The sequence below is a fragment of the Antechinus flavipes genome, chromosome 2 (assembly GCF_016432865.1).
Source record: "Antechinus flavipes isolate AdamAnt ecotype Samford, QLD, Australia chromosome 2, AdamAnt_v2, whole genome shotgun sequence".
Lineage (NCBI taxonomy): Eukaryota > Metazoa > Chordata > Mammalia > Dasyuromorphia > Dasyuridae > Antechinus > Antechinus flavipes.
In genome coordinates, this window is record NC_067399.1 from 454,278,006 (window position 1) to 454,292,775 (window position 14,770).

Consider the following 14,770-nt stretch of genomic DNA (forward strand, 5'->3'; position numbering starts at 1 on the left):
ACATTAACTCCTTAGCTCGACAGTGCCTCTAACTTTCCTTTATCAACTCCATGTTTCAACTAAACTGCTAGAATACTAGCCATTCATCCCAGACTCAAAATACCAATCTCTTGCTTCTGGACTGTGCCTTTTCATTGGCTGCACCTCCGCCTCTGGCTTTCCCCGACTTCTTCCAGACTCATTTCAAACCCAACTTTCTACAAAATGCCTTTGCTGGCTCCCTTCCCCATTGGTTCCTTCCCTCTAAGATTGCCTCTCATACACTATATACACATAAACATATTCACACTCACATGTAGCCATATGTAGTATTTATATATATATATATTTATTTTGATATGTTCCTCTATATGAGATCTAAATAGTAAATATAGAATATATGAAGACAGGGATAGCTAGATGGCACAGTAGATAGAGCACTAGCCCTGAAGTCAGGAAGACCTGAGTTCAAATCCTACTTCAGATATTTAACAAATACATTCTAGCTATGTGACCTGGGCAAGTCATTAAACACCACTTGCCTCTCAAAAAGAAAAAGAAAGAAAAAAATATAAAGAAATATATGAATATTTACTTAGTATAAATATGCATGTCCTATATTTATATACCTTGTGTATAAATATATACATTATAGATGTGTGTGTGTATGTGTGTGTGTGTATATATATATATATATATATACACATATATACTTATATAATATATATTTTGATATGTTCCTCTATATGAGATCTAAATAGTAAATATAGAATATATGAAGACAGGGACAGCTAGATGGCACAGTAGATAGAGCACCAGCCCTGAAGTCAGGAAGACCTGAATTCAAATCCTACTTCAGATACAAATACATTCTAGCTATGTGACCCTGGGCAAGTCATTAAATACCATTTGCCTCTCAAAAAGAAAAAGAAAGACAAAAATATGAAGAAATATATGAATATTTACTTAGTATAAATATGCATATCCTATATTTATATACCTTGTGTATAAATATATACATTATAGATGTGTGTGTGTGTGTGTGTGTGTGTGTGTGTGTGTGTGTATATACACACACACACACACACATACATACATATACACACAAACTAGGATATAAGATGTATATATAACTATCAATATACTATATATGTATACTATATATAAGCCATATATATATATATATGTATATGGCTTTTTTTTGGTGAGGCATTAAATGACTTGCCCAAGATCACTTATCTAGGAAGTGGGAAGTGTTAATTGTCTGAGGTCAGATTTGAACTCAGTGCTTCCTGACTCCAGGGCTGGTACTCCATCCACTATGTCATCTAGCTGCCCCCTATATTAAATATTGATATATTATATATACTACATGAAAATACATGTATGTATTTATATACATAAGATATAAATATACTTAGTATATTTATATATCATAGTGTTTATAGTATATAACATATATGAAGATATATGCACATATATGGCATATATACATATAGTATAGCTCAATTATATATTCTATATAACATTTATATTATATAGTACATATGTTTCATATATTATATATAATATGGTTTGTATTAGGTATTTATACTTGTATGTGCACATATGCGTCTATGTATATACATGCACGTGTGTAGATGTGTGTATATATAATGTCTAAGTGATATAGATTATATACACTATTTATATACTTAACATAAACTATACTTATCCTATATAATATATAGTATATATAAAGATATATTACATATTATATTGTATTAATATACTATTATACAAATATTTACACAAATATATTAAGATAAACTATATTTGATTTCTATAAATATACTATGTTTATATGTATTTATGTATACATACAATATATATATATTTGTAGTTTTTATATATTCATACATATACACATTATGTATAATAACACATATACATATATGTACTTAGTTGTTTGCATGTTTTCTCCCCCGACAGAATGTGAGCTCCTTAAGGACAGGGCCTTATTTTGGGCTTTCTTGTATCCACAACTCTTAGCAGAACATTTGACTCATAGTCAATGCTTAATAAATGCTAACCTACTTATTGATGCCTCTGTGTACAAGAGGCCCTCCATCCCTGCAGTGCACTTCCTCTTCACTCCCACTCTCAGAGCTTGCACTGCCTTCAAGGCTCAGATCAGGTCTCATCACCTATGAAGCTTTTCCTGACCTTCTCCCTTTCTCCCAGTTTTGCTATTTTCTGTTTTCTATCACCAAATTTTCACTGTACTCTAATTTGCACCCAAACCTCTCCCAGTGGAACGTGGACTCCTTACGGGCAGAGACTGTTATTTGTTGGTTTTTATTCCTAGCTCAGTGTCCAACACACATTCAGTATGTAATATGTATCCCCTATTTAATGCTGCTCTTGTTTCCAGTTCTGGCATTCTGTCTGTGTGGGCTCGCAAAGCATGAGAAAAACTATGGGTTTAGCCCCTCTTTGGAGATTCGATCATGAATAGCATTCACCTCTGAAAACAAAGGCCAGAAACCCAGCTCCCAAACCCAGTCTTTTCCAGAGAAGCTGCTTCTCTGTCTAAGAACCACAATAATGGCTCTATATGCCACAATATAATTGATTCTTTCTGCTCAGTGGAAACATTCTTTGATTTGGTTAAATTGAGCAACTTGCACATGGCTAAGAAGAGCTAACACTCAATCAGAGTTGGAGAGACAAAGGAAGAAGTTAAAGTCCATTTTGTCACTGATGCTGCTGTAATAAATATGAGGGAATGGTGTCAGAGCCACTACTCATCATAGGAAAAAAGAGAAAGAAGACATGAAAAACAGCAGCAAAATGAGAGTCCAAAGATCATCTCCACTGGCAGGAAAATAACCCTTTGGGAGGTATTTTATTGGTGAAAAAATATCATCTATAACCATGACTGTCCCTACTGTCCTTATTCCCTGTGCTGTCCTTAGTCACTCTAAAAACTTCCACAATAGAAAGGATTCATAAGGTCATAGGAGCATAGATCTAAAGTACAAAGACATTTGAGAGTTCATCTACCATTGTTGGGTAACCTTCAAAATTTCACTGTATCTCTCTGTGACTCAGTTTCCTTATCTGTAAAGGAGCCAAATAATATTTGCGCTGGCTCCCTTAATGTGGGGAAAGCACTGTGTTTGCAAATGAGTCATTATCATTATGACTTTTATGTACCTTTTGGTACATCTTTCTACTTTTAAAATGTCATCGAGCATGTATGGGGGGAACAGAATGAGAGGAGATCTATACAACACAGAGCTAGGGTCTATTTGTAATACTAATAGGCTCAAGTTTTACTCAAAGGTTTCCCTTTGGCACATAAAAGCAAAGTAAAAATATAATCAATGATCCACTCTTCTGAGTCATAAATATATTACTCGACTTTATATTAACCGCTTTATTTTTTAAGAGCTTCATATTTTTGATTTTCAGTTTCTAGTCAAAACAATGACACTTTCTCTTTATATGAAACACTGATCCATCCACATATCATTTTCAAATGAGGCAATTATTTAACTCAATACATATACTCCTTTATACTTTGTATCTTGCTTTTGAGGGGCTGATCATTTTTTAAAACAACTGACACATGGCCCATTTCCAACAAAAACCTGCCCTATATGATTGCTGACCATTTCTCTTGATTTGATCAAATGAGATATTTCAAAAGTACTTAATAGGGGCCATGATACTTTAAGCTAAGTGCCTCAAAAGTATATGTTCGCCTTTGCTTTCTGGAACCTCTTTCCTGAATTGGAAACACCATCATCATCTAGGCTGTGAATAAAAAATGAAACCTTGGACCAATACATGAAAATGGCCACCGATACACCCTCTCTTCCAGGCCAAACATGATCCTTTGGCAAGATTAGAGACAGGTTTACAGGTATATCTATGGATATGCATTGTGCTTTGAGCTTACAAAGAGCACTCTTCAAAGCAACCCTCTGAGATGGGCAGTATTTTACAGCAACAGCAACTTGTGTCTCTAAGTGTGGATACAATTTAAACTGAAGCTCAACAATTAATTTAAAGCAAATGTTCTTTGTTTTGTGTATCATGGAGTCCACTGGCCAGCTTGTAAAGCCTATGGACTCCTCAGGAAAAAAATGTTTTTAAAATAAATAAATAAAATACAAGACAAATGATTACAAAAGAAACCAATTATGGCAAATGAAAGATGGTAATATGGTAAATCTTGTAATATAGTAAACAAATTAAAACAAAATATTTTTAACACTAAGTTAAAAGACTTCAGATTAAGGACTCCTGATTTAAAGGAACAGTGCATTCTAAACACCCTTAAGATCTTTTTTCAAATAGTCTTAGTGTGGGGGCCTTGGTTTTTATAATTTTACTCCTACCTTAACTTCCCCCAAGCTTTTTGGTAAATACTTTATCCTGAAGAACATCTGAGGCTTGTGGACACAGGGAGGAAGGAAGTATGAAAGGACAGCTCTCTCACTATACCATCTTTCTGTTACCTTTTAAAATGTCATCGAGCATGTATGGGGGGAGCAAATTGGGGGAGTCCTAGACAACACAGAGGTAGGGTCTATTTGCAATACTAGCAGACTCAACCTTTCCTCAAAGGTCTCCTTTTGGCAAATAAAAGCAATTATTCTTGGAGAGCTGTTCACTGATGTGTGGAAACAAATGCTCATTGAGACCATTTCATACCTTTTCTACCATATAGGCCCAAAAATAATAAAAAGAAAATGCAGACTCAGCAGCAAAGAACACTGGATGAACTGTATGCATGCTTACTTGCAAATAACAGAACGGGGAGTTTTCTTCACATGCATCAATTCCTCATAGGCATATGTTCATAGAATCATAAAGCTGAGAGAGACTTCAGAGATCGTCCAGATATCTAGTCTGAGCCCAATATGAAGAGGAATTTTCCTTTACTAACATTCCTGACAGGTAGCTACCCCCATGAAGACCTCCAGTAGGAAACAACCCACCATCTCCTTTTGAATCTTTTTGAATATCTCTAATGATTAATGAGCTTTTCTTTACATGCAGCTTAAATCTTCCTCTTTGCAACCTTCATCCCCTAGCTCCATGTGTTGTCTTCTGGGGCTAAGTAGGACAAATTTAAATATGTCTTCAATATTTTTACATACATGTAAACACCCAATGACAACTGTCATAGCTCTCCCCAATCTCCCAAGCCTTTGCTTCTTATATTCCCAGGTCATTCATCCAGTTATCAAATGGCTGGTCTCCAGTACAAACCATCCCAGCCATTCTTTCCTGGATATGCTCCAATCACTGTCCTTGATAAAATGATACCTGGAACTGTACACAATAACCAGATGTAAATGGACCAGGATAGAGGAGAACAGAACAATCCCCCCTTTTCTTTTGTTTCATTTCACTCAAGTTCCAGGCTAGTTGTCATTCCCATCTCATTACTGTCTCTTCTATAACTGATCTTGCCATATTCTATTTATTCTACCTTTGTAGCAGCTCTCATCTACACCCCTTTCTCTCTTTGGCACTGCCACCCCTAATGCAGCCCTCATCACTTCCCATCTCTACCGTTGCAACAACCTGCGGCTTGTTCTTGCCCCAAGTCTCCCCCTACTCCAAACCATCCTCTACTTAGCTTTTCAAAGTGGTTTTCCTAAGGAGGGTCTGATTCCTCTATTCAATAAATTCTAGTGGCTCCCTATTACCTTGCAAGATCAAATAGAAACTTTTCCTTCAGGGATTTAAATTCCTCCAAAATCTTTCCTTCCTTCCAATCTCTTTATACCTTGCTCCCCTTTTGGTATTTTGCAATCCACACAAGACACTATTTTTTGACTTTGTATATTTTCCTAGCAGTCCCTTATGGCTCAAATACTTTCTCTTTTCATTTCTACCTTCTTGCCTCTCTGACTTCTTTCATGTTCCAACTAAAGTTCACCTTCAGTAAGAAACATTTCCTGATCTTCCTTAAAGCTAATCTCTTCCCTTTGTTAATAATCTCCAATTTATCCTATATATATTTTGTGTGTATATTATTGTCTCCTCCATCACAGTAGCAAGCTTTTTAAGAACAGCAACTGGGGTTTTGCAAGGGCTAATGTTGAAGAATTGAACACACCTAAGTTTTGAAAAATAAAAAACTTTAATAAAAAAATGAATGCTTACAAAATTTAAAAAATCAAATGCTTAAGGAACATAAAATCATCCTTAATAAATGTTGAAAGAATATTATTTAAATACCAGATAATTAAAATTCATAATGCCCCTCCTCCCAAAAAATAGCAACTGACTTTTGCCTTTCTTTGTATCCCTAGTACTTGGCCTAAGTGCCTATCACATAGTAAGCACTTAATAAATCCATATTGATAAGACAACTGCTTTAATGATGCTTCCAGCCACTACCATATATAGAAGCATATGATTCCCTCCTCTTTTGTCTCCATAAATTCCTTCTTCCCCATTAGACCACAAGTACTATCTTTTGTTTTTGTAGTCCTAGTGCCTGCATCAGGAATTGAATTAGCATAGTGCCTAGCACACAGCAAGCCTCTGATAAAGGTTTACTAACTAAATGGCCACCCTTGTGTTTGTTTATCACAAGTATCTCTGGGATTCAGAAGTTTTACCACTGCCTTTCTGGGCTGAGAGGTCCCTTAGGACCAAACTCCCTTTGAATTTGTGCTTGGCTCAGCTCTGGTTCTTTGATAGCGCTACTTGATGTCTGTTCTTTTTTTTTTTATTGGTCAAAGTCAGTCCAAGGATGAGATCTTCAATAACCATGACTCAATCAACCTGTGGTTAATGTGATTATATTTTCTATAGAAAGCAGTCCTCAAAAGCAGAGCATCCTTAACTTGGTCAAAATGACCAGGCAATTCATTCCAAGCCTATCAAGGAAATGGCATCAATCATCTTGATGGGGATATCTGTGCTTTCTATATTTTTTATAAAGAATACACAACTAGGCTCCTGAACTGCAAAATGTGGCTCTTAATAGCTCCTACCTCCCAAGATTGCTTTGAGGATCATATGGAAAGAATATGTAAATTGTTTTGCAAACCTTTAGAGCTATAGAAATGCTAAATAGCATGATTATCATTATCTCTATAGCTGTACATCCCCTACAAAATTGCATCTTCCTTGAGGTTAGGACTGTGTTACATCCATTCTGAGATTCCCTTAGCCTTCAAACAGTGCTCAGAATATAGCAGGCACTAAATAAACATTCATGGAGTTTGACAAAAGGACCAGGTAAGAACATCTCTGCCTCTGACACATTTCTTTCATGGCCTTGATTTTAACCTTGATGAGCCCTTTGATGACAAAACTAGACAAAGAAACAACATTTCATTTCTAATCCTCCTGATAAACCTTCTATTTGACTCCACATCTTGGTATTAAGCTATTTTCCTCTCCCACCTGGAGTATCAATTCTGGATCTCTTGACACATTTCTTTTTAAAATACCTTTAAAAAAAAGAAAGTCTATAAATTCTAAAAATTTTTCTTGACATGTAACTGGTAGGAAAATAAAATACTATTCAATAAAAATAAAATAAAAAATCTACACTATTAATAGTTGATTTCATCTTTTTCCTCTATCCTCCTCCCCACATAAAACATCCTGCTAATTTCCCAATGATGGAAAGAAATTTATGCATTTTCAATTTGGAAACAGATCTGTCATGGCTGCTGGGCTTCTGCTATTCCTTACTGTGGCAGCATACCACTCTTGAGGGACGTTTCTGTAGACTGCCCTCATAAAGGGGAGAGGCAGGGGAGCATGAGTCTGAGCAAATGCTAGGTCACTTCAAGGATGCCCAGCATGCATAAATGAAGAAGCTCAAGGTTTTTTTTTCCTAATGCTTTGAGACTGGTTCTGAAAAATAACATTGTACCAGTCAGTTTCTTCCCTTCAGCTCATGATTACAAGATGTCACCATTTCCGTTATAGTGGGTGACTTATCAGAAGAGAACTGAAGCTGGACCCAGAGTATAATACCCCTAGACTAAGCACCAGACTCAGCATCCAATGGCAATTCACATCCATGCATACCAATGAAGCCTGAAGGACTAACTTCTGCCTTGATCAAAAAAGACTATAAAGCATTATATCTTGCATATTAATGTTAAGCAAACAGCATTAAAAAAAGTTATGGTGTGATCAATGGTGGGGGGGAGGGAGGAGGAGAGAGAAATTGTAAAGGCAATGACTGGCAATCAATAATATAATAATAATAACCTACATTTATATAGCACTTTGGGGAAACAAAGTGATTTTTATCCATTATCTCATTTGAGTTTTTTAACAGACCTATGAATTACAAGTTCATTTCATAGATGAGACAGCTGACATTTAGAGAGGAAAAGTCTCAGAGAGTGAGTTCCATTACCCATAATGGCATCACACCATTTTTAACCTACTAGCTACTGGTCTCCAAAGTAAGAAAAATTTTCTAAATAATAATTTTAATTTCTGAGTCAGGTTTTTAGAAAAGTGCAAAGCAGCATGATCTAAGCATTCTGGAAAAATACAATATAGATATTCATCATCTCACTAGAGAAATAATGGATGAATAGATTGATTGATAGAAAGGAAAAGAGAGATGGATAAATGGATAAAGGGAAATATGAAAAAGAGAGCACTTATTAAATGCTTACTGTGTGTAAGGTACCATACTAAGCAAGGGGAATACTTATGAAAAAGCAAACAAGACATTTCAAAATCAAGAGAATAACTCAACTACTTTGGGGACTGCCAATCTGGATATTCTGAGAGATCTGTGAATTAATTGGTATGAACATTCACCCCACTTATTCTTTTCACATTCCACTTTTGTCAATGTTTCCCCATAAATTCTCTTTAGAAAACTGGTCCAAAAGATGGAGAAAGAGGAAGAAGGAGAAGGAGAGGAGGTGAAGGAAAAGTCATATAGCACAGGTCCCCCAACAATACTCCCACAAAGATCTAAAGAGAACTCCAGACCAAGTAATGATAGGGAAATCTAAAGAGAAACCACAGTAGGTCAATTTTTTAATGTAAGGTCACAAATTGTGTCCATGGGCAAGTCATTAGCACAAGATCTGTGGCACAGGGACAGTGGATGTAGCACCAGGTCCAGATTCAGAATAGACCTGAGTTCAAATCCAGCCTCAGGTCTCTATTAACTATGTGATCCTGAACAAGTCACTTAATCTCCATTTGCCTCACTTTTATAAACTATAATTGGGAACAATAATTGCACCTATCTTCCAGACCTGTCAGAAGGACCAAATGATGTAATATTGTTGATATTATTAGTTATTACCACAAGGACAGGTCTACGACACTGTTGGTCTAGCCACTCTGAAGACCTAGATGGATCTCAGACTCAACTCATCTATTGGGGTGGATGCTCCCACCAACCATACTAATCCCAGTCTTCCCCCACTTCATTCCTGTCTGTTTTCCCATAAATCTTTTATAGAACTGTCCATTGTGCTAGAGGTTATATCAGAATAAAGACCATTAACTTCAGTCTTCATATACTGACATTAAGATATGAAACATATCACTGAGGCTTCATTCCCAGGAGTCACAGAAAGCACGTGTATTTATCCAGATGATAAAATATGACTGCACTTTGGATTGCATGGGGAGATATATGCTAAATGCACTTGGTAGAGAAGCAAGGTGATGGAAGGAATCTTGGATTTGGAGCCAGGAAACTGAGACTGGGATATTTCTAAGCCATGGGACTCCAGGAAGTCCCTTTCCCATGGTATGATTCAGCTTCTTCCATGGTAGAATTAATTATTTCTAAGGATCTTTCCTGCTCCAAATCCTCCATGTCCATACACCATGGAAAGAACAGTAAAAGTAAAGTCAGAAAATTTGGATAGGTTGCTTTAATTTCTCAGTATCTCAATTTCCTCACTTATAAAATGGGGCTTCTAATATTTGATCTACATACTCCACAGGTCTATTGTGAAGGACATATTTTGTAAACTGTCAAATTGTGACATAATTATAATTTGTTGGCATACATTATATGTATTCCTGGACGTTGGAAATGTTTTCAAGGCAGATCTTGAAAATGTATGCAAAAGTCAAAGGAGTTTTGACAATCAGAGATGCATGAGAAGGAAGAAGAGACAAATGCCAAGGAGAAATGCTTCCCAAGTCTGACTTCAAAGGCAAATCACAGATTACACTCCAGGCATTGCTTCCACATTAAGCTGACAGGCGTCCAAGATACAAAGCAGCCCTTTGCCAGACTTTCCCGTTCCAGCTACTTCTCTTTTCCTTTAAATGGAAATGACAATGACGACATCCCTTTTCCCATGACCACCATGAATATTTCATCAGCAAAGCATGAGGCCTTTCATTCTGTAATAGATTTCCTTTCTGTCAGGTAAGAGCTATACTCATTCTCCAAGCACTTCACAGGGTGACCCAAAGGGGCTCTTGGGTGAACCTGATTTATTTGAAACAAATGAGAAGGTGATGAAGCTGGGAGAGAGGAGGAGGGAGGAGGCCGCTGAGACCAGAGAGCCCAACATTAAAATCTAGGCAAGTCACTCTGAACTTTCCCCAAAGAAATTGTTTCTGGCTGTAATTCCTTGCTGTCTTTTCCCTGTCACCTCTAGTCCTCTGGTTTCCTTCTACAATCCAGGCCAGCCAAATTCATCTACTCTCTATTCCTCTGCTTAGATTGCTCCATCTCCCAACTTTCCACCTTTCAATTTACATGAGTTTTCACGTTTCAACCACCCTCACAATGTCATCCTCTTCCTTATAGATTCCCTCTAAGATGTAATTCTAGTACCACCTTCCACACAGTGCCTTTCCCAGTTTCTCCCTAATTTATTATTTCTCATCTTTCCTACTACCATGTATTTATTTTTTATTCATTCCATCTGTGAACATATGTATTTGTACACATATATCTTTTACATATAGATATATGGAGACACACACACAGACAGAGAAACAGACAGAGACACACAGAGAGAAAGGCACTCTGTCTCTGTGTCTCTGTGGTCTGTCTACACACACATATATAGATTTTATTCCCTAATAGAATTAAATTACTTGAGAGTAGTCATTATTATTATTTTTTATATTTGTATCCTTAGTACCTGGCACATAGTAGATACTTAAATGCATATTGACTGACAGTTTCCTTTCAAAAGAGCTTTCAATTTAGAATCAGAGAATCTAAGTGAGTTCCAACTCTGTTACTGAATGGCTATAGGATCTGAGAAAGTTGATTTTCCTCTCTTCTTCATATGTGAAAGAAGGGGGACTGGACAACATTTTCTCTAAATTTGTTCCCAGATCTTGAGCCTCACAATAATACAATGATTCCATTTTGTTCTCCTCTCAAATCTGAAGAAGTCTAGGAGGATGGCAGTTCATTTAAAGCATCTATATCCCTGAAGTATTGCAGTACTACTCACAACTGGCTAATTAGAATATAGAAACTGGGCCTGTGATTCCACTAATTTGAAGAAATTTCTTTTGCCAATGCAGAGAAGCATCCTCTCTACAAGTTATAGTCTCAGAGAATTACCCAGAACAGTGAAAGATTAATTAATCGGGCCACAGTCACACAACTAATATATGTCAGAGGCTAATTAATATATTCAAAATGGTATGAGCTTTTTTGTGCCTCTGTTAGCAACAAGAATCACATACTACATAGTATTTTGTTGCAGACAAAACATTTTCCCCACAACAAATTGTAAAGTAATATAGTGTAAGTAGAATAATTCTCATTCTATAAACAGGAAGCTGGGTTTGCCCCAGTGACAAAGTTAATAAGTATCAGAGTCAGAGCTGAAGTCAAGTTCTCTTTCTATCACACACTCACAAGAATTGTACATTTATGGTAGTTTAGAGTCAGGGCAGATAGATCAGAAGATCTTGTATGAGTATGGCAGCAGAGAAGCATTTTCTTATATTTGTACTGACATTTCCACAACTGAACTATAGGGAGGACAGAGAGAGGGGGTAGTAGCTAACTTGAGCTTCTACTCTCTATAATATTCACCTTATTCCATTTATCCTCATCCTAACTATCTGCCATCTTTCTTTAACTCCCATTTCCTTGGTGAAACTTGGCACAATAAGCAGAGTTTTAACAATGGCCTCAGGACAGAGAGGCTTAGCCATTGCTAGGTTCCAGGCAGTCCCTCCTCACCTTTCTCCATATTGCTCCTTGAGCTTAAAATTCCTCCTCCTCCTTCCACCAATTTTTATTTTCAGCATCATTCCCATCTCTTTTGAGGCACAGCTCAAATGCCACCCTTCTGGTGAAATATTCCTAGAATTACTTCTCAAGACTCCACAGCAAGATGTTATTTTCTCCCCTTATCTGACCAACACTAGTTGGTACTAGTTACCCTGAGTTTCTCTTACATGTGTGTCATATTTATATGAAAATATTAACTTAGGATCCAGGAAGACTCGGCTTAATACCTCTGATATTTGCCAGGCAATGCCCCAAGTAATTCTTTAAAATGATATCTCAGTTTCAGAGAAGGTGCCAACCTACATTGGTAGGAGTTTTCTCATCTACGCCAGTGAAATCACAAGTCTATTCCCTATCTTCTAACTGTGTACATATCTAATTAGATCTATTAGATTGTAAGCTCCATTAAGGCAAGGGATATTACATTTACCGATGCTTTCACAGCAATCTCATTTGAGCTTTGATCAAATCAGAGCAAATGAATCTTTTAGTCCTGTCCAGGTCTGCTATGCTAGCTAGGGGATCAGCCCTAGGGAGAATAGTAATGGGAAAGATTGTCTTGAATATTCGTAGCCTCTCCCTTTCCCTCACTCCAAAAGTCCAATTCCCTCATGGTGTCTTTCTTGATAAAGAAGTGTGGCCAGGGTGATGAGGCCATTAGAGATCTTGCCATATGGGGACTGGGTATAGGAATCAGGAAGGTTTAATTCAAGAAGATGACAGAGTGGGGAGAGAAACATGAGTTCCGCTGGTAGAATTTTACTATCTTCTGGACAATATGTGGTAAGGACAATGAAAATATAGCCAGAAAATAGATATATTGCTTTCAGGGAAGATTAGATTTATCCAGAACACACGCCAGGTGCCCTGGTCCCAACAACAAGTAGAATAATGTGTCCAACTCTGAATGCCACATTTTAGGAAGGACATTGATAAGCTGAGACATGTCTGGAAGAATGTGAGGAGGAGGGTGGGAGAATTGGAGATCTTGCCACATGGGTATCAGTTGAAGAATTTGAACTATTTAACTTAGAGAAAAGAAGACATTTAAAAAATAATAATCAAAGGGTATAATAACTGTAAAGTATTTTCTGAGTTGCCATGAGGGAGAAGCATTAGATTTTTTTTTTTTATGCTTGGCACCAAAAGGCAAAGCTAAAAACAAGGAAGAAGGGGAAATATTGCAGAGAAACAGATTTCAGCTCCATGTAAGCAACATTTCCCCCTAAAAGAAGCATATTAAAGATGCACAAAAACTAGAGTGGGCTGTCTCAGGAGGTAACTGCTTCTCTTCAGTAGGAGTCTTTCCATAGAGACTGGATGACTATTTGTCAGGGAAGTCATAGAGGGATCTCCTGCTCAGGTACAGGGAACTTGGACTGGAGGTTCCTCCACTTCTGGTTTCTCTAGGGAAGCCACAGGGGCAGATGTAGCTATAAAGGGGTACTAAAAACAAACTTAGTCTTACTGCTTCAGCTTCCAGGACATCCAGGACTTGGGATAGACAGTCACTTATTGATGGCAGATACCTCTTTTTTCAGTTTCTTCAAACTGCCCAGAATGTTAACAGAAAGGGAATGTGCTAGAGGATCACTTCGTCCCTATTATGGATGAAGTATCTTATACTAGAACCTTATCTGACCAACACTAGTTGGTACTAGTTGGTGCTAGTTGACTTTGAGTTTCTCTTACATGTGTGTCATATTTATATGGGCAGCCCAACTTCCATCTACCGTTTTCCACACTGAGGGGTTAGTGACACAGCACCCCAGTCATCTGGAAAATCTGCATAAAATTTTTGACCCTCCCTTTGTACCAAAGAAAAAGTCTGAATTATTGTGTTATTAAAAGATAAACTATGCTGATATTATATAATTCCATACATATATTTTTGCATTCTTGAATTTCTAAATTTTTTCTATGTTATCTGCTGACTTTTGTGTCTTGTGAGTTCTGCAAAACTCCCCCCAAATTCCCACTTAATTTCTTATGCTGACTCACAATACATATCAAAATAGAGATTGGGAAAGTGGAGATGTGGAAGGGAAACCTGTACTTACCTTTTTCTCATCTCCCTCTGGAAGAAACTGCAGGATACTCCTCCTCTCTCCTTCCTGTCTCCGGAGGGAGCTGCTGTGGTGCTGGGGAAGCCCCCCAGGGGGAGAGATACTTCGGCCATGAGGATCTACCCAAGTATAGATGTGGTTGGTAACGTAGCCCCCTGGGATGCGCCCGACAGAATGCACAGACAAGATTAGCTTCTTGGACCCTTTCAGTGCCTAGAGACAGACAGATAACTACTGTTACTCTACACAGGAAAAAATTTTGCTGCATCTCAGTTCTATTATTTGCTATCACTGGCCTCAGGAAAATATTTTCTCTCCCATGGGTCTAGTTTCCTCCTTTGTAAAATAAAGGGACAGTTTTATTATATGGCCTCTAAGCTACATTCTAGTTCTAAATCTGATAATCTTATGATCTATTACAGAATCACACAACTCAAATATGGAAGCCAGAAGGGAATATGTTTTAAAAGATTAAATAGCCTAGGAT

General features: G+C 37.2%; 1 protein-coding gene across 10 annotated transcripts in view; it reads right to left on the reverse strand.

The window, feature by feature from the left end:
- The window catches only part of WHRN (whirlin), a 123,808-nt gene that overhangs the window by 79,962 nt on the left and 29,076 nt on the right, over positions 1–14,770 (reverse strand). For all 10 annotated transcript variants that reach the window (XM_051979479.1, XM_051979477.1, XM_051979481.1 and 7 more), the window contains exon 2: positions 14,278–14,496. In XM_051979479.1, coding sequence (XP_051835439.1) covers positions 14,278–14,496 — 219 coding nt within the window. The remainder of the gene's footprint in view (positions 1–14,277; positions 14,497–14,770) is intronic.